Source organism: Dermacentor andersoni, chromosome 9 (genome assembly GCF_023375885.2).
Source record: "Dermacentor andersoni chromosome 9, qqDerAnde1_hic_scaffold, whole genome shotgun sequence".
NCBI lineage: Eukaryota > Metazoa > Arthropoda > Arachnida > Ixodida > Ixodidae > Dermacentor > Dermacentor andersoni.
In genome coordinates this window covers 61,653,081-61,680,529 of record NC_092822.1, presented here as the reverse complement: position 1 = coordinate 61,680,529, position 27,449 = coordinate 61,653,081, and the positions used below count along the sequence as shown (strand labels likewise).

Sequence of the window (27,449 nt, the reverse complement as noted above, 5' to 3'; positions counted from 1 at the left end):
GCACACACACAGGCGAGAAGCCATTTAAGTGTCGATTCTGCCCGATGTGTGTTCACACATAAATGGCAGATGAAGAAGCACGAAGACACGCACCTACTGTGTTCATTAAGCACATTTGCCTTGTCACAATAATCAAATTTTCCGGGCTCGAAAAGCTGAAGTCTGGCCATTTTTGAGCTGACAAGCACAGTGCATACAATGTGTGCTAATGGTAGTGTCTGCTAAGTATTACATCCCTACGCACTATGGAAAGAGCTTAACTTTCAAACCAAATGACGTTTGCCCTTCTCGCAGGTGCCATAGTTTCAGTAGTAGCAGGCAAAATGTAGCAGGCAAAATGAAAATATAAAGAGGCAGAACATTTAGCATGTGCCTATAAAGCAGCAATCGAACGTTATTAGTTCATATATTACTAACTTATGGTCAGCTTTGGCAGTGACACGCTTTCAAGGCAGGAGACAATGTATTCGCCTTTGATGCCCTACGATACAAGTATAATGTCAGTGTTTCGATCAGCCTTGGGAGCATAAAAGAATGCAGGTTCAAAGGTACAGGCCAAGGAAATGTTTGACACATTGAATTTGTTATTTTTCTACTTTCTTTCTACACCTCGATAATGACATCCAATTATTTGCATCGATGCCACATTTTCTGCCTTTGTTCACACAGAGCTAAAAGGCCTATGGAGGATCGATCTGTAAAAACTCAGAATGAGTTGATTGTATTGTCGAACGAATGCTCACATGCCTGAATTTTGTGTCATTTTGTGTGAGCATTGTGTCTTCAGAGGACCTCTCTTTCTTTCTCTCTTCTATTTTGGGTGGCTGTGTCTTCCCCACTAATACGAAATTAAAGAGCTTTCAATTCTATGTGATCCCGAGCACAGTATATTCTCCGTGCTGCATTGTGGAAAAGACAAGTGTAGCATTTGCAAATATATATATAGAGCTTTTGAGGAATGCAACAGAGCGCTAAGCGGTTTTAAATGTACTGAATATCATCATTCGTTTGTTTCGTTTATGCAGCCTTGGGGCTTAGTACTATTACGTGCTGTTGCTGAGCACGAGTTTGCAGGTTGCATTCCCAGGAACACTGGACACTTTCCTATGAAGGCGAAATAGAAAAAGGAAAAGCCTTTATTGCGGTGCTTTTCTTAGCCCGGACATTAAACTCCGCAAATCAATTGCCCATTTGTTTATTTAAATTCTAATTTCTATATTGCTCAGCACTCGCGTTAAAGAAAGCTACTTCTTACGTGTTAATCGAGCTACTTCCCACATTTGAGATTTCATTCTCTAGAAAAAAAAAAGAAACATTGCGTGCTTTTTTTTCTTTACGGATGCTATTTTCTTTGCGTGTTTATCCACAGTTTCATAATATAGAGCTTGAAAGTCAGACCTGGCACATAAAGACCCATCAAAGACAAACTAGCAGTTAACTTAAAAAAAGAAGAAAGGCTATGCTGGCTTCAAGAATGCTGCTTGGTCACATTGTTATGAGGCTTTTGAATGCATTTCCCGTGACCAATTACAGTGAATAAGTACATAATTGCTAATATTTTCTTCAGTAAATTCTTGAATATTGTGTCTAGTAAATGCTTAGACACTTAAAATTAAAAAAAAAAAATTATGGGGTTTTACGTGCCAAAACCACTTTCTGATTATGAGGCACGCCGTAGTGGAGGACTCCGGAAATTTCGACCACCTGGGGTTCTTTAACGTGCACCTAAATCTAAGTACATGGGTGTTTTCGCATTTCGCCCCCATCGAAATGCGGCCGCCGTGGCCGGGATTCGATCCAGCGAACTCGTGCTCAGCAGCCCAACACCATAGCCACTGAGCAACCACGGCAGGTTATATTAGACACTTAAGAAGGTTCTCTCATCCGAAGACAACTTCGTATTTTTGTATATAAGGACTTCAAGGGCACTTCTGTTCGTAGATTTAACAATCAACTATCATCTCGAACTCACAGGCGTGGGCTGTTATAAGGCAGGTGGTGCTTATCACGACCCTGCACCTGCTCTAGGCTGGCAAAAACAAGAGTAGTTTCCCCCTCTTCACGGCAAACATATGCATCACATCACACAGCCGCCTGTGAGTGTGAAATCAGTGCACTGAATGTCAGTTGCCTTTTAATACGATTGTCTTTGAGTTTCTATTACAAACATGCCATAATCGTTACGTGAATTTTGTTTAAATATAAATCTGGCGCCTTTGCGTTAGTGCAAAAATTTAGTCTGCCAAAGTGCATAAGCACCTGTTCAAGGGGCATTTACACAACCAGTATAGCTTTCTTTATTATAATTACAGATGCCTTTTTTCTTGATATCCCTTGGGCACCGCTGACCCCAATCTTTTTCTCCGCTAAGCTACCTTTTATACTTTCTAACACTCTGCAGTGCCACCTGTGTTGGACATGAGACTCTGTTATTTCTTTCCCTGCTTTCGTTGCCTCAGATTTTGTTTGGTTGCTATTCACGGCTTTGTTGCCCTTTACCTATTTGTTGGGGTGTTCAAAGGTTTCACAGTCATACACTGGAATCCCTCGTTAGGCACTGTGGCATCTTGTTAAAAGACCGGTTGTTAAAAAGAAAATTGCATTTCATCACACCAGGTGGTCTCCTTTAGCACAAACAAAATTACACTTCATCATGTGGAATTTACTAGAGCGACAAATTGCACTTTGACGTTAGCTAATTAATAAAAGGCTTACACATGTCTGTTCATTTCAATACACTCTTGTTACAATTTCCACTTGACATATGCATCGAGTGGCCATTTATTGAGAGGAGTGATAGTGTGCCGGGCACTATTTGGGCTTTTCTGGTTGCTCCTATGCAAGTCATGATGGCAGCAGAGTCCTGTGCGTGACATCACCAGAAAAAAGGCTGTCAACAATAACAGGTGTGATAGCATCTACGTTAGGAGCGCTGACTGTGCTTTAGGATAAGAGGGGCCCATTTATAAGCCGCCCATTTATAAGCCGCTAAGCCACCCATTTTGTACTACTGGACCTTCCGTGTAGCTTTCATTGAATCATCAAGGCACACAAAGGGCGATTAGAGGCAGGCAATGGAGGAGCCTTAATTTCTTCTGGTGTGTACCCTTAGCTTTGGGGTACACGCTAATAAAATTTCAATATGTAGAATATTGTAAACGAGTTGGGTAGCCTGGTGGCGAGACGGGACTGCGTGAGGACGTTGCACAGTGTTTTGTGAGTGATCCTCCTGTGTGCGAGAGGAGCCACAGCCCACATAGTTATAATAGCGACTCATTGCTTTTGGCTTGCAGCCTGTGTGCATGGTAGCAGCTCAAGAGTTCCTCCTACTATGCCTTGAAAGTATTGCACCGTAGAAGCAAATGTTTGAGAGTGTTAACATAATGCAGCTACTGAAATCGGTGACCCTGTGGAGAATCGGCCCCCAGTGATGAGGGCCATAACACAAGGCCAAGGTGATGTTGGTTCTTCTTAGCGTGTGCCAAAACTTGGGCATCTTGGAAGCTCGGAAAAAAAAAACAGAAATTAGACTGCTAAACTCTTTTGTGTCCTGTGCTTGCGTACGGTTTTGCAACAATGTTCACTGAATGCAAACACATCAAAGGCACCCTACACACAACTTTGCAGACTCATGTAGAGCCTTTTGAGTCACACAGTTGGCTCTTCATAGAAGAGCAACAACATATGGCTTTGTTGTTCCAGCTGCTTTGCAGGAATGCGATTAGCATTTTTTTCCTACTAGCCTCGGTCAACAAATACGGCGGCCGTCTGCATAGCGTCACTTAATTGTCACTTGTGTGTGCAAGATCGCTTACATGGGGCTGATACTTAATGACAAAAAGTGTCAAGGTTCTGACGACTGGTGTTCCAGAAGTTGCGAGACACGGTAGTCCTGAACTTAGTGTCACAATTAGGTTCCGGATGAGCATCATTATACTTGCATGTATTTTTTTTTATTCATTGCAGCAACGTGTCATTATTTCATATTGACAGTGCTTCCAGGACACCAAAGCACCAAGAGGGACCCCAAAGCTAGAACTTGAACTGCTCCAGGGGTTGGGGCCAGCTTAAAGACTGCCCTGCTTCCATCTTCAATCACCCCCGCTGCCCCTTGGGTGCCCTGGTGATCCTGCTCCACGTGCTTTATTATAGTCTCAGGTGCTCTCCTGAGGCCTCCATTTGCTGGGTTACATGTGTCCTCCTGGCGCTGTACTTGTAAAAAATCCCATCTATCGTCACGAAAAAACCACAGTGCCCCGCGACTTCTGCAATACCAATCAGAATCTTAATAACCCCTCGAAAAAAATATTCTGTGCTGGGTGGAATCGAACCCGCATCGTACATACTCACATAATTCCGTCTGAATATATATTCAAACACGATCTACGCGCGGACTTCATGCCGCTGGATGGCGGGAGGCGCGAGAAAGGAACCGGCCGCGTACGGCGTCCCACAGAACGCGTCTCTATGGTGGCAATATAGAGGTTGCTACAATGCTTAAATGCTGTTGTCAATGCTAAGTATTAACCTCGACATTTATCATGAGGTGGGTTTAACCGCAATTTCTTATACGGAGGAAGTTCGCGCTCGTTCGCGCCTTATTTATTTTCAAAGCACCCGCGTTCTACGTCACATGCCGTTCGATCACGTGAATCCCCATTCGTGCGCGCGTGCGCTCAGGCATTGGCTCATGCCGCTCATGCAATGCCTCCTGGCTCATGTATGCGCTTATCCAACGCTTATCTATTTGCTTTTGCTTTGCTTCTCCTCAATCGAGTTTTGGCGGATACTGAGCACCATTGCTGAGCCAATGGCTGAGCACAGTAGCTGGTATGGCTGAAACAGCATGGAAACCACCTCGCGCAATTTCGGCACAACCAGATATTTTACGCACTTGTTTTCCCAGATGCTTAGATTTGCTTTTGCTTTGCCTCTCCTCAAACGAGCCAGATAGTGAGCACAGTAGCAGGTGTGGCTGAAACCGCGTGGGAACCGCAATTTCGGCGCTACCAAATATTTTTCACACTTGTTTACCGAGATGCCTAGGGAAGCTCCATCGTGATTAACAGCAGCGAGGGCAAGTTTGACAAATGTTTTCAGGTGCTTACAGCAATGCTATGCGTATGAGCGTTGCCGCGTGCCAGTATTTACGTGAAAAATGTGCGACTCGGGAACGATATGTTGTGCTCCACTCCACTGTTATGCACTCAACCTAACGGTGATGACCAGTGCCAGTGAAATTTTTTCGAGCTTTTGTTCTCCGCTGTTGTGATGAGCAGGAAAGGGTACGTTCGATTCCTGTGTTCGCAGAACCGGAGCTGAAGTTCCGGCGATGCCGGCGCAGCTGGTGAACAGTGCCGCGAGTTCTGAAGCAGCACGCGCTGTGCAGGCGGTTTTGAATCAAGTGCGAAGGTACAGGCCGTGCCAGCTGCTTTTTAAGGCGAAAGCCTTGAGTGGCTTATACCCCCGACGGTCTGCATGGAGAACGCGGCATGCGGTACTAAAGTCATGTGAGCTCGCCTCACGCGCTCGTGCCAGTGCTGCTCGCGCCTTCGTCGTGTTCTTCCACAGCTGGCTCCGATGTCGCTCATCATGTAAGCAAAAAAAAAAAAAAAAAAAAAGAAGAGCGAAAGGGCGAAGTAAGATGGAGTTCGTTCAAGCACTCGAACCCACGACCTTCGGTAGGAGTGATACCCTCGAGCTTATGTCGAGATCGAACCCACTACGTTTGATGTTAAGGCGAACTAATTGATGTACTTAATACATAGTTAATTAAGGTACTCGGAACCACGACCTATGGTGTTAATTAGGGCGAGGTTAATTAAAGGGAAACTGAAGAGTCTGTCGAATTCAATAAGACGTTCATATACGGATGCGGAAACCCTATAAACCATGCAGGTGAAATTTCGGGCGGGATTTTTCACTTAGGAGCGACGTAGTTGCCGGTTAAAATTGCGCTGTCGCTCCGCCCCCCGTCGAGTGCCGCGCGCTGCTGCTGACGCTGACGATGCGAGCGGAGACCGGAAACCGCGGCGTTGTGACGTCAGCACTGGTGTTCCGCTCCTTCGTCGTCTCCGCGACCGTGCCTGACCGCGCTTGTTTCTGTGTGCGTGCCGTCATAATCTGCTTCGCTCGACCCTGCATTCCTTTGTTTGTGTGTATGTGGAGTGGTATTTGACGTGCGCAACATAAATTGAGGTGGTGGGCTGATCATGCCGGCGTTCTGTGCAGCCTACGGTTGCGCGAACACCAGCGGCCGCGACGATGTTCCATTGCTTCCCGCAAGACAAGAAGCTTGCAGCTAAGTGGGAGGCTGCTGTAGATCGAAAGAACAACAGCACTGTGCCCTAACCACTTCCATGACAACGATTACTACCAGAGTTGATCAATAATGCTTGAATGAGTGAGAGTACGACTTGCTGCTAGCAGGCTTTCTAAACACAGCGCGAAAAGGTCGGGGCAACGAACGCACAAAGGCGGGACGGGTGCGGGCGGACGGATGGTAACTGGTCTTGGAAGACCCTATGAATATACGAACTCGTCCAAACCTGGATTTTGATTTACTGCTAGCTCCTTCGTGTTAGCACGCTGAAAGTTTATTTCCCACCCTTGACGCAGGTTTCATCGCAAACCGCCGTTAAAATTCTATTCGCACTTGTGTTGTGAAACAGCCTACATGCAGCTACCATAACGCAGCGCAAATGTAAAGTTTGCATGTGTTTGAAAGCCAGCGCACGCCAGGCTGCTGCGCTCCTGCTCGCCCACAAAGAGAAACCGGCTGTCTCACCTAGCTGACGGAATTCGCCGCCTTTATTGCTCTGGTTACGAGTGGCGTGTGGATGGCGCGCTAATGAAGATCACTACACGTCCTACAAGAGCCGGAAAACTTTTCCCGCATGTAAACTGTCTGTAGATTGCTGACAGCTTTGGGGCAGCGCACAAATGCCGACGGTCGCATCCTTGCTTACGTTCCACGAGGAGGCATGCAGGAACATAACAGTACAGTTGTTTGCCCGGAAACGAACTCGCTGGATTGCTGAATACAGCCTCGCAAAAAACATACTTACCAAAGAGCATTTCGAACACGAGGAGATGCTAACACTTCGCTTTAGTTTGCGTCGAAAGCACTGTTTGCTACCAGCATCTTTTGCTTCTTGGAGACGCCGGCTACGTATACATGTAAGGCGCATCGCCGAACTCCTCAGAGAAACGCAGGCTCTCAAAATTCACCATTTCCGTCTCACCAAACAACAGCGCCAAACCACCTTGCACCGTGCTTCATGTGTGGCGGCAGCGGTCGGTCCGGACGAACGCCATTGTTGACGTCACGAGGCGCCCGACCAATCACAGGCGGAAACAATGCGCACGAGCTTCCCCGAGTCTGCTGCAGTACTTTCCGTCGAAATAAAATTTGTTTGCCCTTTCTTTCGCTCAATTTCAATGCGATATTCGAATTCAGAGGGTTGAAAACCATTACATACAGCTCTTCACTCATTTTTTCTGGAAAACTCTTCAGCTTCCCTTTAAAGTAGCGTCAATTAAGGCACTCGAACCTACTACCTTTGGTGGGAAAAAAAGTAATGAGTAACAATGCATTTAATGAGAATGTCATATAATTTTATATCTTTTGAGCGTGTAGGCTTGTAGGCTTTTGTCGTATGCTAAAGTTACTCAATTTTTACGCTAAGTTCCAGAACATTCCCTGGTGCTGTGCCATAAACAACATTGCTTGCTTGGTCTGACAGTGCAGATAATCAAGCCAGTCTGACAAGAGCTGGGAAAAAAGCAGCATTATAGTAATCTCCGCAACAAATTGCGGTGTCGGACACTTTTCCCGTAGTGAAAAGTTGGGAAAGGTAAAGGAGCACGTACTTGTCCACTGGAAGCGCCCGCTGTGTCTACAAACATCACCGATGGGTTTATTCGATTCAGCCAAGTTTCTCTGCACTTTCCACACCTATTTCCGGTGCACTGTACCGAGGTCTTCGATTCCCCGAGGTGCAGCGGTGCACCCTGCACCCCTGTGCTCAATTGAACGGGGTGCAAGGCAAGGTGTCGTTGCAGTGGAGTGCACCCTTGAACCTTGCAGTGAGTAAGTGCAGCTCGGCACACCGTAACTGGCACCAACTGCACCTTTTTGTTCGTGGTGCCGTGCACTTTTTCTGGATCGAACATACCTCCTTGCAAGTGTCGCCTGCATAGTGCTGTGGCAAGTGTCGCCTGCATAGTGCTGTGCACCTCAGCTGCAGAACCTCGTGAGTAGGGGCTGAGGATTCCTTGCACCTCAGTGGCACTAGGCGGCACCTCGCCTGCACCACGTCGTGATCGATTCACCACATGTGAATCAAACAGAGCTTGTTTGTTTGTTTGTTTGTTTGTCTGTTCTCATCACTGGCTTCTTCATACCATGGATTGGCAAAGATGCAGACGGAATCAGAAGGCGATTAGTAATTCTGAGAAAACAGAGATAAGCGGGGAAAAAAATGGAAAAGAATATAGAAAATAACAAATAAGTATGAATTTAACTAACAAATTTTTTGAAACAACTATAAACTCTTCATCAGTTATGCAAGCATCCTTGTGACATTACCCAAAAGAGGAGGCTCGGATAAAAATAATTTCAAGAATTGTGAAATTTACTCCAAATTTTCGAAATGTTGCTTCTTAAATAACTTTCCTTGCACGTGTGTGTTCTTCTTCTAAAGAAGAAGTCACACATGCAAGAAGAAGAAGCATTCTTCTTTATAGCGAATTCACAATGCACACGCACTATACATGGCATGCTAGGCGATCAATGATGATTGTTGCTGCAAAGATAATCAGGATAGCCAACTGTGCGTCCTTTGCAGCCTTTGCAGCGAATGCTGTTGGTCCTTGTAAAGTATGTAATTTTGAAGCAGTCTTGTCGTGTTCTGATAAGCGTTTAGAAAGGTTCATGCGCACTTTCAGTAGCTATGTCTTATTTAGAGAACTGTAGGAGGGATAGTACCATGGAAAATGTTTTCATGTGGCTGATGCGTTTTAGGTGCACTGCAGGTACAATAGCTTTATTCACAACTGCTTTGTTTTGCAAACTTGCAGCCAGTTGTGTACATGCATTGTCCAGTCATGCAAATCGAACACAATGAGGCAGCATGCGCATACTTAAGTGGGGGCTAAAATGTGCACACTGGAAGGTAATGTACTTAAACATGAGCTGCATCTAGAAATTCCGGATTTCTCAGTTAAAGAGGAAGAACAGCAGGACACTGGGCACGAAGTTGGATGCAACGATGCCCTTTTAACACTGTCCTTTTTTAAAATTTTACTTGTAGGTGTGCATTAATGGGTTCATCTCCTTGGAGCCCAAATTCGCAAATGCCTACGAGAGCGCAGCTACCAGTATATTGTGTAACAGGTTGTTATGCATATCTGCTTCAGGTTGTGAAGCACACATGAGTCTCATGTGGTTATGCCGTGAACACACAAGATCAAGCACTAAACTTCGTTTCATTCATAGCAGACGACGCTGCAAAGGCTTGAGAGACTTCTCTCACTGTTTGCATCTGTGACCAGAAAGATGTGCGTCACATATTAAAGAAAAACATTAGGTATGCACCGTGCTAGGTCTCGTAGTTCTGTGTCACACAACATGATGTGTAGTGAAGAGGAATGTTCGACGCTGCAGCCACATCACCAGCTCTGTGGGGTGGCGCGAGCTAGAGATTGCCTGGGCTGCTTGGACTGAAAGAGCAGCTGCCTACTGCTCTCGTGTTCTTTCCCTTGCTTGCTTTATGGATGTATTTATTACAGGAATAGTGTCGGAAATTTAACTCTTTTTACCACCGTATGAGCGGACTAATATGTATCTGCGAACAGCAGTCACAGCGCATTGCTTGCGCCACGACGAAGACGTAGTACGTCGCCTACTAGAAGCATAAATTTGCATAACTAATGTGTGATTTGACGTAAACATGCATAAGCAAGTAGCAGTTGTAATATGTGAAGTCGTTAGTTTATAAAAGAATGTTGCAGATCAAGAATAACTGCATTGCAAAACACACAGTGAGACTTCTGTGGCCACACTAATTGCGTTGCTTCCACAGCGTTGCCTCATATGCGTGAAATGAAGTATAATTCCGGGATACTACTTCTAAAGTACTAGTCACACTACCCCTGAAGTCACTTGATGTGCTTTCTTTAAAGCATATATGGGAGCTTTAACTGCACCCAACTTCCAATGCCTTTGGCAAAATCTGAGACAACTTCCACATTTGACCAGCCCTAACACTTCCATAGAAAGCAAAAGCTTTTAGCTATTCCATAGCAATTTGCACAAGGTGAACCCTGAACTTTCAAGCATTAACTACTATCCAGAATTTCTGGAAATACTGTCTCCAAGTGACTTAGCTTATCTGAAAACCTGTAGTCCTGTGTACACCTTTTGCATTTTTTTGTTTGGCTGCCTGATAACGTCCCTTAACTTTGGATCTCATTATTTTGAAAACTCCTGATTGTCCTAAAGGTCCCATGCAGATAATGTTCCCCGAAAGACTGAGGATAGTTCGTAAGGAGATCTCGTGCCTTCTAATCGCACATCTATGTGACTTTGAACTGATATACTACATGTGGTTGCAGGTCCCTGAACAGCAAGAAGAGACGAACAGGTGGAGCAATTGCCTGCCCATACTTCCAGGTTAACATTGCCTGTAATATATACCTTAACAAACCATGCAGTTTCACAAAAAGCAAGTGCGACTAGTTCAGGCTGTGGGTAGTTATGCTTTGATTCTGAGATACAAGGCAATTCCAGCACCTGCAGTTGTATTTGGCTCCACCTTCTCTCAACTCCATGCATGCTATTTTGTATTTTGCATTAATTTCCTTGTCAGATATAAAACTTGCACTTGTTGAGTAAGAGCCCCTTTTACAGAACAAGTATTAAATATTCTGGGTGGCCAAGAAAGAAAAGGCTTGTATACAGCATATTTTTCAAGCACATGCATTGCACATGAAAATTTGACGAAATGAAAAAAAGAAAGTAAGAATTTTGCATTTAGTTTTTTTTTTTTTTTGGTAATGGCTAGGAGATTGAGCATGATCCATTGATCTTCAAGGGGTTTACTTCATGTATTAAAACAGCACTGTGGCTGTCAAAGACACACTAGCAGACACATTCATATCATTTTTCCTTACCTGAGTAACCACTGAACTACTGTGGTGGGTTAGGAAATTGTAAGATTAACACAAACTGCATTATAATACCCAATGCCACATGTGGCACCCATTTTCATTGCAGTTCTCGTCTGCTGAAATCTTTGCTTCATGCTCTTGTTTCTTGCAGATGCCACAGGCGTCGCGGCTCAAGGTAGCATTCAGGTCAGGAACCCTCCAGGCATAGGGAGGAGTATGTCCGAGAGTAGGAGCGAAAAGGAGAGATTTATATGCATATTGAAGCAAAAATAGTGAGATTCTAGTCAGTGTTCCTCTGAAAACTGCAGCAAGTTAGTTCTTGTTAAACTCATAAGGGCATGGTCACTACTTTAAGGTTTGATTCTGCTGTCGCACAATATTTGCTGTGAAACCCTCACTATTCGCAATACAATTAAAAAACTACCAGTCTGGCATACATTACTGCAGAAACCTAATGCTTACCCAACAAAGTAACACCATGTTCCCAAGTCCTTCACCGTATCAAATGAGTTGTATGAAGTTGTCAATCCTATGTTGCCTTCAGTTGATTAGAATTCCAGTAGATCATCATGTTCCGATTATTCCCATATTAGTATGAGGTCTGGCTTCGGTGGCTAGTTCAGATCTATGCTTAAAGTTGCTTTCTGCTGAGACTAGCAACAGCCGCAATTTCTCTAGGCAGTTGTATATGCCCTATTGGTCTTTAACATTTCTAGGCTACATGACGCGATGCATCTAAAGTCTAAGCCAGGCGCTCATCCTATGCTGTGGAGTCACAGCATAGGATCATGCTGCCACTCGCCATTCAGTCATTGGCAATTGGAGTTGGTCATAGGCTCCATTTCACCACTGTCAACCTGCGGTTAAGACTCCGGTTTTGATTTGTGGTTGAGAGTCTGGTGTCAAACAGAGGGTCGCTTGTCTATGCCACCAAAGCACCTAGAATGTGGTAACTGCCTTGTGCTATACCAGCGCGCTGCACTCAGCCAACTAAGCAGACCCAAGCCATTGTCCATCTGTGTCGTCGTTAGTTGCTTGTTGGTGAGGAGGTGAGGTCAGGAGACTTTTCCTAGCATTCTGCCCATTTTGTTGCATCACCTTGTCAGGCTCCGCCCCTAATGTTGTGCCTTCGCTGCCGCATATGATGCCATCACAAGGCAATCGAGAAGCAGAAGCTGACACCATTCTCACAGAAGTTGTTGTACATTGGCTCCTTGCAGAAGTTAGCTGGCTGTCCGTGACAGTCAGATTGGGCTCCTTGCAGCAATTGCGATTTCACATGAACATCACCAGATGACAGCTGCTTGACAAACAAGTAGGCTTTGGCAGACGAGTTCCACAGTGACAGTGACGTTGAGTTGCTTGAATAGAGGCTCTTGATCCCTTTGCAAATCTGATGCACTGTCCCTCTGGAATGCTGAGGTTGTCAGCAGTCCCATGGCCTCCACGCCCAGTCATAACAAAGCCAGCAGAAGGACCAGATAGAAGAAGGAAATCTAACTGCATTCTGACAGAACTTTCAATCTTGGTGTCTAATTAAACAAGTCCACTTACTGCAATGCATTGCAGTTCCTCCTATTATTTGGGAGTAGATTTCTGCCAATATTATAAAGCTTGCATCTTGGCCTGGTCTGCAAGGGGTAAGCATATGCATCATGCCAGTGAATACAGTTTGTTGAATATTCTTGCACTTGGCATGAACAACCTCTAGATGGATGGAGTTGCCATTTCGCAGACTTGCCTGTACTTTAAAGATTCTGCATTTGCAAATCGATCTGATAAAGTCCTAAAGCATGTTCCGGTAAACAACTTGATAGTTTAGATTTAGCTCAAAAACTGAATTTCGGTACCCTTCCAAACGTGAAGATGAAACTGTTAAGAGGGTTTGACATGTTTGAGCAGTTGTTTTCTGTTGTTTCACAACTGGGGCATGACATTGCCTTGCTGGCTAGGTATTGTCATCAGGAGTACACTGTTGTGAAATCCTTGAGCCCCTCGTTTTCAGGAAGATGCATGTTCAAGACAGGCCTGTGCTTTCATGTACTGGACTGTATCTACTGCCTTTTACTGTATCCAGTGTGAATGTTGAAAGGGTGTTCCCAATGTTTCGTTCTGTAAACTAGAAAAAATTTGCAATGACCAATCCGAGCATTAGTAAATATGCATGTATGTGTTACTTCCAACGGCGATAAACAATTCTGCGATTGTAAATTTTGACTGTAGGTAAGAATGTTCCTGGAGCTATATGCTGCCCTCCTTTTTCTTTTTGCAGTCAATGGTGTTTTTGCAGTAGGAGAAGGTGGAAGACAAGTAACACTAAGAAGGCAGAAAAAAACTTGTAATTTCATTACACTGTGAGGGGAAGTTTCGATAAAATTTGACATTTGCTAGCAAAATAGATAAAAAACAGCATCAGACTTGCTCCTCAAAAGACTCCAAAAATGCAGAATATTTATAGCGCACCTGAGGCGCATGGTGTGTGGCCCAGTAACGGGCCATACCACACAGCGATTCAGGACTCTGGTGAAGAGCACCTATGTTGAAGTCTCAACAACAAAGTACTTCACCACCCTCGAGGCGCTTCTCGTGCTTTTAGCACTACCACGTTACTGAAAGCTATGAAATCCTATGGATGTGGAGTATGCACCATAACTCTGTAATAGTTTGCTAGGTGCTTTCTTTCTTTTTTTGTTCAAGGGTAGATATGTGGATGTGTTGCTAAGACATAATTCACTAGGAATTGTGGAACACGGTATGAACAGGCAACACACTGCATTCTGACAGAAGACAAGGAAGCAAAGGGGAGAGGGGGATTCTGTGTCGTCGCCTCTGCTTAATTGTCGTATGGCTTCCAGGCTGTGCAGTAAATCTAAAGTTGTTGCAGCTAGTTTTGCACAACTTGCTACTTTCTCTTGCTTAACATTTGACTTTGACCTCTTTATCTTCATGTGAAGAGCCACTCTGGTGACATTGTGAGGTCTGCAGATCTTAACAAAATTTCTGCTGCATGTTCTCTTCGACTCATAAACTTTTATTAAAGAATGTTATTCAATTTCACTTAAAATGAATTTTAAAGATCATGGTACATGCTTTTGACTTATGCAGGTGATTGTCTGATTTTCTTTTTTTCTTTTTTTTACTAATTGTCCTGTGCTTACCGACGCCGGCGCCTAATAACTGACGGTGGTGACCGAGCAGCATGTGTTCGCCAAGTAATAATTTTTGCACATGTGCTCCTCTTCACAGCAAGGTTCATTCCTTGGCTGTTAGACATATAGTATTAAAGCACACAGACCTCCTAATAGAATGACACATAACATTCAGTGCCTTTCTTTTGTTTTGTTAAATATTTTATATTTTAACTTGATGGAAGCATTTGTGCTCACGAAGCCAAGCTACGGTAGGCACTTGAAAGGGGGCTCTCTGTCGGCATTCACTGTGTTCACAAAGGTAGGCTCTGATGCCATCACACATAGTTAATCTTCATGCTACCCTGAGTAGTTTTGGTTTCAATAGATTGTTTTTTCTGTTTAAAGTTAGTTCAAACTTTCTAATCTGTATGTGTGACGACAGGATCTATGTAAATTGAAGAACAACATTTCATCTAGAGTTGCCTTTTAAAGTAAATTCACATTGTAATGCAATTTCTGGCTCAGTGCAGTGACTCATCTCGGTGTCGATTAGTGTGGACAGTGCAATTTGGTGCCTATGTGTTACAGAGCCCTTCAGCGGAAACAATTACGTTACTTATTGCTTACTTAAAATACCCTCAGGCATTAGAGAAGGAGATAGCTGAAAAGAATAACAAAATACTAAAAACAACAAAGTAACAACATCCATCCAAAGCTGTGCTGACTTTCCCTATGTATGCATGTGTTTGTGTGCATGCACAGACACTAACACGACTGAAGCATTCAACAAGGCTGGTAATACATCACATTGTTCTTGTTAGTTTTTTTATTATGAAAACTACAGCTAGGGAACAAGGCATAGGTGACAACACTGCACCATATTGTGTTGTCTTCATCTCGTGTCCCATTCCCTACCACTGGCTTGCATATTAGTTCAAAAAGGTTTCATGCGAGACACTTTTCCCATTTCTAAAGAGCTGTGGCTGAAAGGTTTCAGAAGGGGCGCGTGGCCAGTGTGTAACACTGCATGTGCAGGATGGTGGCGCCATCTCTTGAACCTTCTTGTAGCAGTTGCTAAACCTAAAAAGCTACAAGACGGTCATCCATATTTTTCGTAGTTGCATAGCTACCTGGCAGTCGGCCACGACCTCGTCAGGTTCTTAAGGTTTCTTTGTCTTTTGCGTCATGTTCAGGTGCCTCAGGGCTTAAACCTTGGGCTCTTGCTGCTATTGGTATTTATTAATAATTTACATAAGAGATCTGCAATTCAGAAATGTTGCTTGCTGGTAGCTTATAGTAATTGTATTTGAAACCAAAATTACTGCCATTTTCCACAGAAAGACATCACGTAGATTGAGCAATGGTGCTTGATAAACAGGGGTGAACTTCTTTGAAGAAAACTTCAGTTATATATCTTTTAACAGAATGATTCACAGCATAATATTCGAATATTGTCTTGCAGGTGGAGCAATATGGTGGTTGAGTCAAGTCAGGTTCATCGATCTACAACTTGGTTGCAAGCTGGATTTTTACATGCATGTATCCCATGTTGTTAACATTGCACTGTGATCGCTTGTAATTGTTTAATAAACAGATTTCACAGGCTGAAAACACTTTTGTAGCCTCTATTGTACTCTCATCCGGCCCTGCTTTGTATTGTCGAACTCTGCGTGTATATTACAGCAATTTTATGGCAAATCTGCTTCAGAAGTTAGTGTGCATAGCATGTGACAAGACATGTAGGCCAATGTTTTTACAAGTATAAGTCTGTCCGGACAGACATCGGCCTGGAGGCTTTATGTGTCAGGAGGCTTGCGCATGATGTAAAATTTTTACACCTATATAGTGGTACATGGTATGGTTTGCGGTGACGGCATTGTCATATTTACGATTCTGTGTCCTGCCTAGCAAAGCATAGAAGCGTTTGCACATATTTTACACTGACGAACCAGCTGCCTGCTTTATGATGCATTTACAACAAACTTGCAACACAGTGTTCTTGAACTACAGTTTTATTTGAATGTTTACTTGTGCTATTATTTCTCTGTCATGAACTCCTCACTGTGTCATAGCGTACTGTATAAATTACAGGACACTGGTACCTATATTTTCTGATGATCTACATCAGCAGACTATTTTTATGTTCATTGCAGGACAAAGGCCTCTGGTGCTGGCTGATTACAAGTTATGCCTGCAAATTTATTAATTTCATCATGCCACCTACTTCTCTGCCATCCTTGACTGCGTTTCTGTTCTCTTGGCACCCATTCTGTAATTCTGATAGGCCACTGGTTGTCTGCCTTACGCATTACATGGCCTGCCCAGCTCCATTTTTTCCTCTTAATGTCAACTAGAACATCGGCTACTCCTGTTTGCTTTCCAATCTACACCAGTGTTTTACTGTACGGTAAATTGCTGTGAGACATTTAATACCATATTGTGCGCAATATGTATTTTGTACGTGACATTGTGAACTGTCGTAGAGGCGTCTTGGCTGTTTGGAAACACAGAAATATGTTTGTCCGTTTGCCCGTCTATTTAAAAATTCATTTTAATGGCAGAAAGAGAGGTACTTGAAGACATAAGATTGAGCAATGAAGAAAATACTTGCCTTCATATAAGTGTTTACAGCTCCTCAACGGTGTCGCTTGCTAAGTACAAAATCTTGCTTTGATACTTGTCTGTACTGCGTATGTAGCTTTTATATGTATAGACAGCTGTGGAAGAGAAAGGTCGTGTCACACTCACCAAGTCATGTATGCAAAGTTTTAAAACTGTACTGCTATTGCTGTCTGCTCTATGCAAATAATGATGCTATTTGTTGGAGCATGAGTGCTAGGGACCACAACAGTAGTCATTGTGGTGAGAGCTTAGAGGTGAGGAAGAATGGAGAATTTATGCGCAGTTTCTTCTGGCATAGTGTGGCGTCATCAAACTTTGTGCATTCTCTAGCTGTTATGAGCGCTTGCAGTCTCTGTTACCTGGCAGATGTAAGAAATATAAACTGAGTTCTTGAACTCTCCATACTGTAGCCCCTGCACTAAATTAAATCGTTTGTCTTGCAGGCACCACCAAATGGCAGCACAGTGCTCATCAGCACGTAGACAACTCCTCTGCCACTCAAGCAGCACAACATTTATCACCGCCAGGAATTAGCAGAAGTGACATGAGCCCCTCTGAAGATGTGGACGTCGAGCAGCACACTTGCACTTACTGCAACAAGTCCTTCACAAGGCGCGGCAGCCTGACTGTTCACCTCCGCATTCACACCGGCGAGAGACCATTTCACTGCCACCTATGCCCTCGGGCCTTCACGCAGAAAGTGAACCTCAAGTATCATTTGCGGACACATACTGGGGAGAAACCGTTCCAGTGTCACTTTTGTCCCATGGCCTTCGCACGCAAGTTGTCGCGGAGGTACCATGAGCATTGCATTCACTCGGAAAGGACCGCAGCTCCTTGAAGGGCTTGCCACATAGTGCTGGTGACAATTGGTGGTGCTAAGCGATTGTAGAAAAACTTTGCAAGAGAGATGCTTTGGCTTGTCTTCAGTTGGTATGAGATTGTCAGGCTTTGCAAGATGGAAACATTTGCATATACAGAAAGGGACGCTAAAGTAGAGCAATCAAAGCTACCTCAGCAACATTCCAAAGGCCTGGAGAGGATGGCCCTGGCTAGTCATATAGGGAGTTTGAATATTGTGGCAAGCCAGTTTGGATTACAGATAGGACAGTGAGAAAGGGTGACAGAATTCTATCTGTTTAATTATGCAGTAATTTTGCAGAACAGAGTATTGTGAAATATAAATGCGTGGCAGCAGGTGCAATCGACAGTGTGTTTTGATGACTGATATTGTTACAGAAGTATTTAGAAACAACAATTTTACACCGAAAGTGGTGAAGTAGTGGCAGGTAATTAGCTGGACCTGTCAGCGTATCACTTTCTTGTCTACCTTTACATGTGAATAGTTTATATGCCAGGTGTTTCCATGATGATTATTTATAATATTTAAACAGAGCCATATTGAAATAAATGTACGGTTCCTTTGGAGGCACGCTCTGAGCGGTAGTGGCCATGGTGTGTGCAGGTGACACAAATAAATAGTCGCTAATTAACAAAAATCTAATAACACTTAGACTGTTAATTTTAGTGGGCTCATCATCACCAGGAAATTGAAGTGAACTCTTTGTACAAGCCATGTCAACGTGTGGATTTGAAGAAAAAAAATTTGATTACCTGTGGTATTGCGGCACAAGGAATCTTGGCTATCTGAGCAGATGAAACCAAAACTGGGAGGTGGAAGCGTGCGCATAGTGTTACATTTGGTGTATTCGCCGAAGAGTGGAGGCCAGGTTCACTGTGGTACCAACATCAAACAACATTCCACTGAGCTAAAGTTGACACTGAGAGGCTGACAGTGACGGAAAATTAGAAGTCAGCGTGAGAACAAGATGATGGAGGTTTTCCCAGAAGTTCAGCAAAAGGTGCCAGGACCTGGAGAAGCTTTACCTTCTGGTGAGCCTGGGCCATTGACCTCTCCGCGGTTGTCAGTGAAACACTGGGTGTGGTATGCTTGTTTCCCCCTTTCCAGGATCAGCTTGCGGGTGGTGCATGGGCATTTCGTCAACCTTCTTCTCCTTTGAGGCGGTGTGCTGTGCCGATACGAACCACGAGACTGGTAGTTTGAAACACCCATTTTCCTAGTGAGTGATCTAGGGAAGACTGAGGATTTTTGACAGACATCCTATTAGTGTGTGGTTTACTCTTCCAGTCTGCTCTGACATGTAGCTCATGCTATGAGAATGATGTGCTCCTGCCAGTATGGATATCTTGTGCCTTTTCCTGTAAATAAGTTTGCCCATTTTCCCCCATGTGAATAAACCCCCTGTCCTATTCCTCCAACCTCCTGACCTCGTACTCATAAAAAAAATCAACCATTACAATTCTCCCCAATGCAAAATCTGAGCACAGCTCTATAACTGTCTTCATTTTGCAATATAGTGAGGCATCACACCGATCACCACACCGACTGGCAGAGCTGCGACGCATGGTGTTATATATAGAGAGGCCACACAGTTGCCGCTTTCCGGCAGCTGCAGCTTATGCAACCGTAATCTTTACCGGGAAATGCTTGCAGCAAACAATATGCGTGAAGGAGAGCTTTCTGGTTCTTTTTTTTCCCCTGCATGGCTAGTGCCGCTGCGGACATGCACGCCATCTGGTGGTGCTTCAAGGTGACTTGCTTCAGTTTCCTCCTCATGCTTGCACTGAACCCTCCTCCGCTTTTCTCCTTGCACTCTTGATGTACAGTTAAACCTCGGTATAGCGAATTTCAATATAAGTAAATTCTCGATATAACGAAGTATTTAACTTTTTGTAACCTCTTGTCCATAGAACATCATGTATTTAGAACCTCAATTTAATAAAGTGTTTGTATACGATTTCAATATAACGAAATTTCGCTTCCGCCGCAAGGGAATGCTGAGACAATAAATGGAAACTTCCATAGACGCAGATGGTCAAATGGTTGAATTACAAACGACTGCTTGCAAATGCACCTCTCAAAACGTGCGCGGTGCGACTGCCGAAGTGGAGCCACATCATGTTCCGTGTAAAGTCCTAGTGCGATGAGGTACGCACTGGTACGCACCCCGTGCACTTAGTGCTTCAGGCGAGAGTGAAAGCGTGTGAGGGTGAGACAAGATGGTGTCTCGAATGCCGCCTTGCCGTGCGAGCAAAGGGAAATGAGAGGAAGGGGAGCTCGCTCGCGGTAACGCGATCAAGCGCGTGCGATGGGTGGGCGGGGCAGAAAGTTGGCACGCGTCTCGGCCGTGGCTGCGCATGGCTGTAAGCGCAGCTGAGAGCATATGCGCCCGCGCACCCTGCTTTAAAGGTAATCTGCCGCGTGTGCAAAGAGTGGGCGTGCCGAGACGGCATGGCATCATGTAACCTGTCTTTCCGTGCGTTTAGTATTGTAAGCTGCGTAATCTCGAGTTTCGGCGACCCGTTAGAGCGAGAGGCAGACGAAGCATTCACTCCCCGCTTTGGGAGCTTTTCATGATAGCGTCGTCTCAGTGTGGGCGACACTACAGTCGCGGTGGCGGAGTGCACACGAAATCGTGGCTGGCTTCGCTTAATTCGTACCGCCAATGTGAAGATATTGTTGACGTGGCATGAAACCGTTTCATTCGTCGCCAACTCCCCAATTCATCAAAATGAATTGTTTTCTCATTCAAATTTGCCTTTTCCGATTGCCCAATAATTCATAAAATCCTGCGGCCCCTTTCCACGTAAGAAAATTTGATTGGCGACTGTACTTATTTGCATAAAAGGTCGAAAGTTAATACAACGAAACTTCAATATAATGAAGCAAATTGCCTACTTTACCTACTTTGTTATATCGAGGTTTAACTGTATTTCATACCCCGCTGCAATCAGCGTTCGCTCTTTCATCCTTCACTGGGCTCATTTGCTTGGTTATGCCAAGGTACAATGCCAAGGAACGCCGACACAGTTGACCTGCGCTCTAAAAGTTAGCAACTCTTGTTGAGAAAGTTCTGATGATGGTGTGGATCTTAGTCACCCTGCGATGCCCCGGTAGCATAGGCCAGCTACCTGTTGCGGGACACATCGGTGGCATAGGCTACAGAGCGACCTTCAGTGTGACGCCCGACTCCGAGACCATGACAGCCCCGAATCCTACAATAGCCACGCTCCATGAAATAAAATGTTGTGCTTACTTCCAGTGGTAGGCAGCCTGCGCCTTGCCACAGCCAGTGGCAAAGAGCTGTAATGCGCTGACTGCCCAGCGCTCGGTGATGTAAGCTCAATTTGCCTTGAGGTGCTTTGCTGAACTTGGTCATGCCACAGTGCTGTGGCTAATCACATCTTTTCAGATGTGAAAGTTTGTGTGGCTTTTATGGAGGGCTCGCCTCCATAGAGGTACCATTATTTTGGTGCTGCTTTAAGGTCTTTCTAGAAACCCCCAGTCTGCATTTGTGTCATGCAAGCTCTGCTTAACAATATCTTTTCACACTGGATCAAGACTTTGTGTGATAAAAGCATTCCGGTCAATAAGTTGTTGTGCTTGGCTTGTCTAAGATTGCTACAAAAAGCTCTTTCCAGCTCACATTGAGAGATTCACATACTCTGTGGGATGCTTGCACTTCTAACTGGAAATCAATTGTAGCAGACGGATTACATGGAGAAATCTGTACTATATTCCATCTGTGCCTGTAAAACCATTGTTTAGGAGATGGAGAGTTGCCTCGGTGTTCATATATGTATTGTTGTTTTGCTGTGTTATATGGTGGTGTTTAATGGCTTACCTCATATACGCCCAATTATTGTTCGTGTTTGGGATATGGTTTTGCATTGTGCCGTTCTGCTTCAGAACAAATGTAGGTTGTGAGAGTTCGTTATAAAAGTGTAATGGATCATTACTTGACTGTCATATTTATGCACAGTGTAGTTGCACTCAACACAGTGTGGGTGACAGTGTTGAAGGTTGTGTTTGTTTTATTTTTATCTGCAGTGTTGTTTACTTCCTGTGTTTCACAATCAGTGCGCTTAAAACAGCAAAAGCATCTTTTAAAGGCACTTCAGAATGCAGAATATAAGTTTCAAATGTGCATCTAAAATGTGTTTTGCTAGAACTTATGGCCATAGCAATAAAAAAATTTTGAAACAAAGGTTTGCTTGAGGCAGGGTTTACTGCCTGCCTTTGGTATTTCTGTACTAATAAAAATGTCATTTCTTCATTTTATTAGAGCTTGTTGTCACTGTAGTACCAAAAGATGCATGTAACTTTAAGGCAGTGTAATAGATAAATGCAATGCACAGAAAATAGTGCTCCATTGATAACATTAATTTAATCTCGCAGCTGCAAACCATAAGGCATAGAATGCATGTAATTCATTAGTAAGTACAAGTCACAGAGGACAGCAAATAAAGACAGGTAATTCCATACTCCAACAACCACACTAAATGACTTGACATTTTGTCTCATCACTTAGTTTCCATTTTCGATCTTCATGTGTCTTTATTGATCTTCATAGGCTGCATGGGTTCAATACGTGTGCGCTCACTTCCCAGACTGACTTGCAGTGGATTAGTTCACAAGGAAATTGCAGACTACCCATCACCACAATGCATGCATAGCTTTAGCAGTAACAGTTACCAGGCCGATACCATTTACTGTCACAACTGAATTCCTCCCCCCCCCCCCCGTAAACAAGAAGCTTGCAGTTTAGCACCCATTGTCATTAGAGCTGTGTTACTGATGTCACATGAATAGTGTCAATGTTTACTGGTTAATGAACATTTATTTTACGAACCACTTAATGATCATGACTTACATAGTGAAACTTCAATAAGCCCTCATGAAGTCTGAAAGACTCCACTTGGGCTTATGTTGACAGTGACATCTCCAGCACCAACAGCTGTCAATGTTAGCTATGCAGCACTGGTAGAGTGTGAGTGAAAACGCTGAATATCGATGTCAAGAGGAGAACCTGATTTGCATTGAATACCACATGTTCTTAGAGTTTCTACTGTGAAATCATAAACACACGACAGGGCATTTGTTTTAGGAATAGAGCTACAGCAAGTGTGGTTCAAGCTCTGATGTCTGCTGCAATGGTCACTTGTACATCATTAGTTGTTCATTCCATATTTGACAACCGTCAAGGTTGCGGAGCAGCTGTGCATCTTGTTGCTCGCACACACTTGCCATTCAACAGGTTTGGCAGAGGAATGCCTCTTTCATTATTCATGGCCCAATGCCATAGGGCTGAAAACAAACTCTCGCATCGACATGAGAAGGTATGCTTTATGTGGGTTGCTTTTGACGTTGGCCTACACTGTGAGAAGGAAGTCAGGCAAAATCCTTTGTGGTGACACCCACAGAGCATACAAAGATGAGATTTTGACCGTTTTTACTTTAACATATGATGCATATGATAACATGATACAGTAGGTTCAGCTTGTTATCAGTAGAGAGTGTTTTGAGTCCATCACCACTGGTCTTTCTCACATGTGAGCTGTATGACAGGCTATAAGAGTTGTGTGATAAGATGAAGAAGAGTTGTGTAGTCTCCTGTTTACGAAGTTTTCATATTGTCGCTCATCATGTTTCACAATCACCACCACTTTCACACCCCCCCCCAGAACAAAGTACAGAAGCTTATACTGGCTAACCTCCCTTTCAGTTTCTGAAGTGAAATTCCCTTTCATTTTGTTTCCTTTCTTCTATTTTTCTGAGAATGTGCCATTTTAATTTACGCAGACTTTGTTGCTGTGAATCGCCGCCCTGGCCTCCCATGTGTCCCAGACTCACACACAGGAAGACGTCTGCGGCGGTGTCCCGTGTGCGGCTATAGCACAACTTGTCGAACAAACATGCTGAATCACCAAAGAAGGCACACGGGCGAGCGCCCGCACAAGTGTGATCTCTGCGGCAAGGCCTTCACGCAGAAGAGCACCCTGGTTGTGCATTTTCGCAACCATACTGGCGAGAGACCTTTCCCGTGCCACCTGTGCCCCATGGCCTTCACGCGGAAGAGAATCCTTGAGGCCCACATTCGAACGCACACAGGCGAGAAGCCATTTAGGTGTCGCTTTTGCCCAATGGTGTTCACACATAAATGGCAGATGAAGAAGCACGAAGACACACACCCACAACGTGCATGAAGTGCAGATACCCTATCGCATTGCTTACTGAAATAGTCTGTCCTGGGCTGGCACACTCTCGCTCATATTCACTCTCTTCTCAGCTGTGAGTGACCAGTGTGAATGCTGAAGAGAAGCACTGAAACTGCTTAGCTAGCCTAGTAATACAGAGAATATGTCCTGCATATTTATTAGTTACGTACATTTCAAGTTCAGTGCACAATAGACGTTCAGTCAAGCCCACAGATAACGAACTGCTTTACATAGGGATTTGTTGACGTTAACCCGTTAATCGCCAAAATAATTACAGACAAACATACCAATTTCCTTTCTTTTATGTAGCTGTGAATTCTTCTGTCATTCTGATGATGAAAATATATTACTTGATTCTTCATACTCGATTATGTGTTGTTTTTCAGCCTTATACCACTCTCTAATGCTGAAAATTTAACCCAATGCCACATACTGACCGTAACTCGTCTTTGGCAGCGGGAGCATCATAACATCGAGCTGAATGATGTGACCCATCATTGGTGACATTGGTACAACCTCCCATGTTGAGTACAGCTTACGGTTCAGGGTTAAAGGGTTAATAAAAGTGCATTATTTGAAGTTGCCCTGAAAAGCTTCCTTCCAAGAAGTCAAGATGCAGCGTTATTGTTCAGCGTGCAATAAATAGTGCACAGGCTAATTTTTCTTCCAGACACAAGATGCGGTATGCTTTATCAGTTTCTATACAGCAGTGACTCTCACGATGTGCCTTGTTATCGGCATGCTTGCTGTGCATATATGCCTATCCCAAACAGCAAGTTAGGCACAGCAAGTTAGGTAGTATATTTTGTTGTATAAAATTCATTGTAAAGGTTCACTCTGTCTTTTGTACTTTTGCTTCTACACACAGTGCAATGGCTCAGTGACTCAGCATGAGATTGTGGGTTCATTCCCCAACGGTAACAAAATTAAAAGGTTCGGCAGCATGTTGAATTCCTGTAACACATGAAGGTGAAAGCATGCTGCACACTTGGTAATGTGCCGTCTAGCATTCTCGCGTTGCCGCTTTCACAGCTCGGCTTCTTCGGCTCGTTTTTGATGCTTAGCTGCAGTTGGCATGCTCGCATAGCGGGGCAAGACTTGTGCCAAAAACACTTCTCTTCGACTTTGCGTTGCATCCTCTGAGCAGGGGATTGAATTCTGTGTGTTGCATGGGCGATTTTCATGATTGTATGCACTGTTTGCTTCACTTTGCTGAGATTTTGTAGCCTCAGTCTTATGGCAATATGAGCCATTGCATTTTTTGCTTGCTCATAGGGGTATGAGCCATTGAGTTCACTTTTTTTTTTTTACCACTTGTCTAGACGCCGCATTTCTGTTCATTGTATGTGTGATTTCAATGAATGTATGCGCTGTACACTTCACTTTGCTGAATGCTTGTAGCCTCTGCATTATGAGAGGGATGAGCCATTGCATCTTTTGATTGTTTGGGGGGAAGGGGGTGAGAGGGGAGTATGAGCCATTGCTGATGATGATAGTTTTTGTACCATTGGACCGAACTGAGCATTTTTGTTGTTTGTTTCAAAGCCATCAGTGGCATGAGCCACTTAAGGCTTTTGCCCACAGCCATAGGGGCTGCATTTCGATGGGGGCAAAATGCGAAAGTCCCTGTGTACCAAGATTTAGGTGCATGTTAAACCACCCCAGGTGGCCCAAATTTCTCTGGAATCCCCCACTACGACATTCCTCATAATCACATCGTGGTTTAGGCATGTAAAACCCAATTATTTGATTTAAGGCTTTCACCTTAAAAGCACTCCTGTACCAAGCTGTGCATCCCGGTTGGTCAAAGTTTATCAGGGGTCCCTTGCTACTGCACCTATCATGGCCCCTGTGCTGCTTTCAGATGTTGAACTCTGTCAGCAACGAATGTCGGCCATGAATACATAAGAAAGTTGGAATAGTCTGTAGGATCATATCTGGTGCCCTTGCCATGCATGAAGCATACTCTTTCACTAATTTTTTGGGTGACCAAGTTAGTGAGGCTTCTGTTTTGCCTCTAAGTTTGTGCATCCTGAGTTCATTCTACTTGTTTTGACCGAACAAGTGTGGAAACCAGAGCCCATAATGTATAACAGTTAATTTTCTTTTGTTGTCATCTGTTGGGTCCAGTGGCTGATGACCTCGGCAGTAATGGTGAAATGACTGTGTGCGAGCCAATGGCATGGGAGAAAATATAAGATATGACTCAAGGTTGCATTAAATGACTTACTTGGTAGGCTTGATATAGAATACCTGGATCAACAAAAGGTTGTTTGTGCAAAGTGATAGTTTACCCTAAGTGCGCCCTTTTTAAGTGGACTTTTATATATATATCTAAAAAAAAAAACTTCTATTTAGTGCCACAAGCACAAGATGCTCTCCTTGCATCTCTCACATCATATACATGATGAAGATTGGTAGTGAGCTCGTGCATGCTTGTGCTTGCATGGAGAAAAAGGAAATAAAAGGAAACGAGTCCTGCTTGGCTTCTTAATGTCTGGGTGTGTTAGTCCACTCCTGAACCCTGAATTTATCAACAGCACGTCACATATAGGAACGCACAGGCCCACTATTTTATTTCAGTTATTCCATTAACATTATGTCTAGCATATTTATTAAGGTTCCACAAATTTATTCACTTAGCGGAACTATGTCTCGTGAGTGCAGCTTAATTTGTTCCTTATACACCTTCCAGTGGATGCAGTAATTTTTGTTTTATTCCCTGTTGTAGGCATGTGCCAGCAAGTGCACTGATCTGTTGCTTGTTCTGTATATTCTTTTATTTATTTGCAGGGTGTGGAAATATCCTGTATTCACTTTCGTTTAATGCACAGATTATTGTGATATGAATTATATGGACACTCCAAGCACATTTCTGCCGTCATTGTCGGCATGATCCGTATAAAGTCGAAGGGCGATAACATGTGTCGCCGCACGCTGTATGCCATATGTGCAAGTGAAAGCATGCTTACGTGCCCATTGACCCAAGCTGGTCCAACTGTTGGTTTCGAACCTGGTTCTCCTCTGCGCAGCAGCCATTAAAACAGTTTTCGTGCAGTTCAAAGGTTGCAACAAACATTTGTGCATGCAACGACTGCAATTTGCCTGTCATTTCCATATTGCATGCCCATACCATAAGGAAGATTTCATGCTCACTAGTATGAAATCTAGCACTGCATTAGCCACCAGCAGAATGGTGAAATTGTCATGGGAATGATATTCAGGGGATTGATTTGTCTATGCTTTGTCCTGTCCTCATGCCCTTGTGCGTTCCTTATAGATCTGTTTGAGGCCTCTACATATTTCATGCAAGGAAAAAAGTTTGTCTCATTTTGGCCCCAAGTGTAACAATTCGACTGCATCCAGGACACTATGGAAGAAAAATAATCGTTTTGAATATCAAAAATAATTTACCACTGGTGAACGTTACTGACCATATATCAT

General features: G+C 43.9%; 1 protein-coding gene and 1 long non-coding RNA gene across 3 annotated transcripts in view; both read left to right on the top strand.

The window, feature by feature from the left end:
- LOC126528558 (uncharacterized) overlaps positions 1-24,366 on the top strand; it is an 89,338-nt gene extending 64,972 nt beyond the window's left edge. The window contains exons 8-10 of the mRNA XM_072284539.1: positions 17,352-17,763; positions 20,055-20,196; positions 23,590-24,366. Coding sequence (XP_072140640.1) covers positions 17,352-17,763; positions 20,055-20,196; positions 23,590-23,993 — 958 coding nt within the window. The 3' untranslated portion in view covers positions 23,994-24,366. The remainder of the gene's footprint in view (positions 1-17,351; positions 17,764-20,054; positions 20,197-23,589) is intronic.
- LOC140213093 (uncharacterized) lies at positions 4,682-14,229 on the top strand. Of its 2 annotated transcripts, XR_011890004.1 has the most exons (3): positions 4,682-5,285; positions 10,618-10,675; positions 11,324-14,229. It is a non-coding gene; the product is annotated as an uncharacterized lncRNA (long non-coding RNA). The 2 variants fall into 2 exon arrangements; XR_011890003.1 differs by having other exon boundaries at positions 10,618-14,229.
- Positions 24,367-27,449: the final 3,083 nt, after the last annotated feature.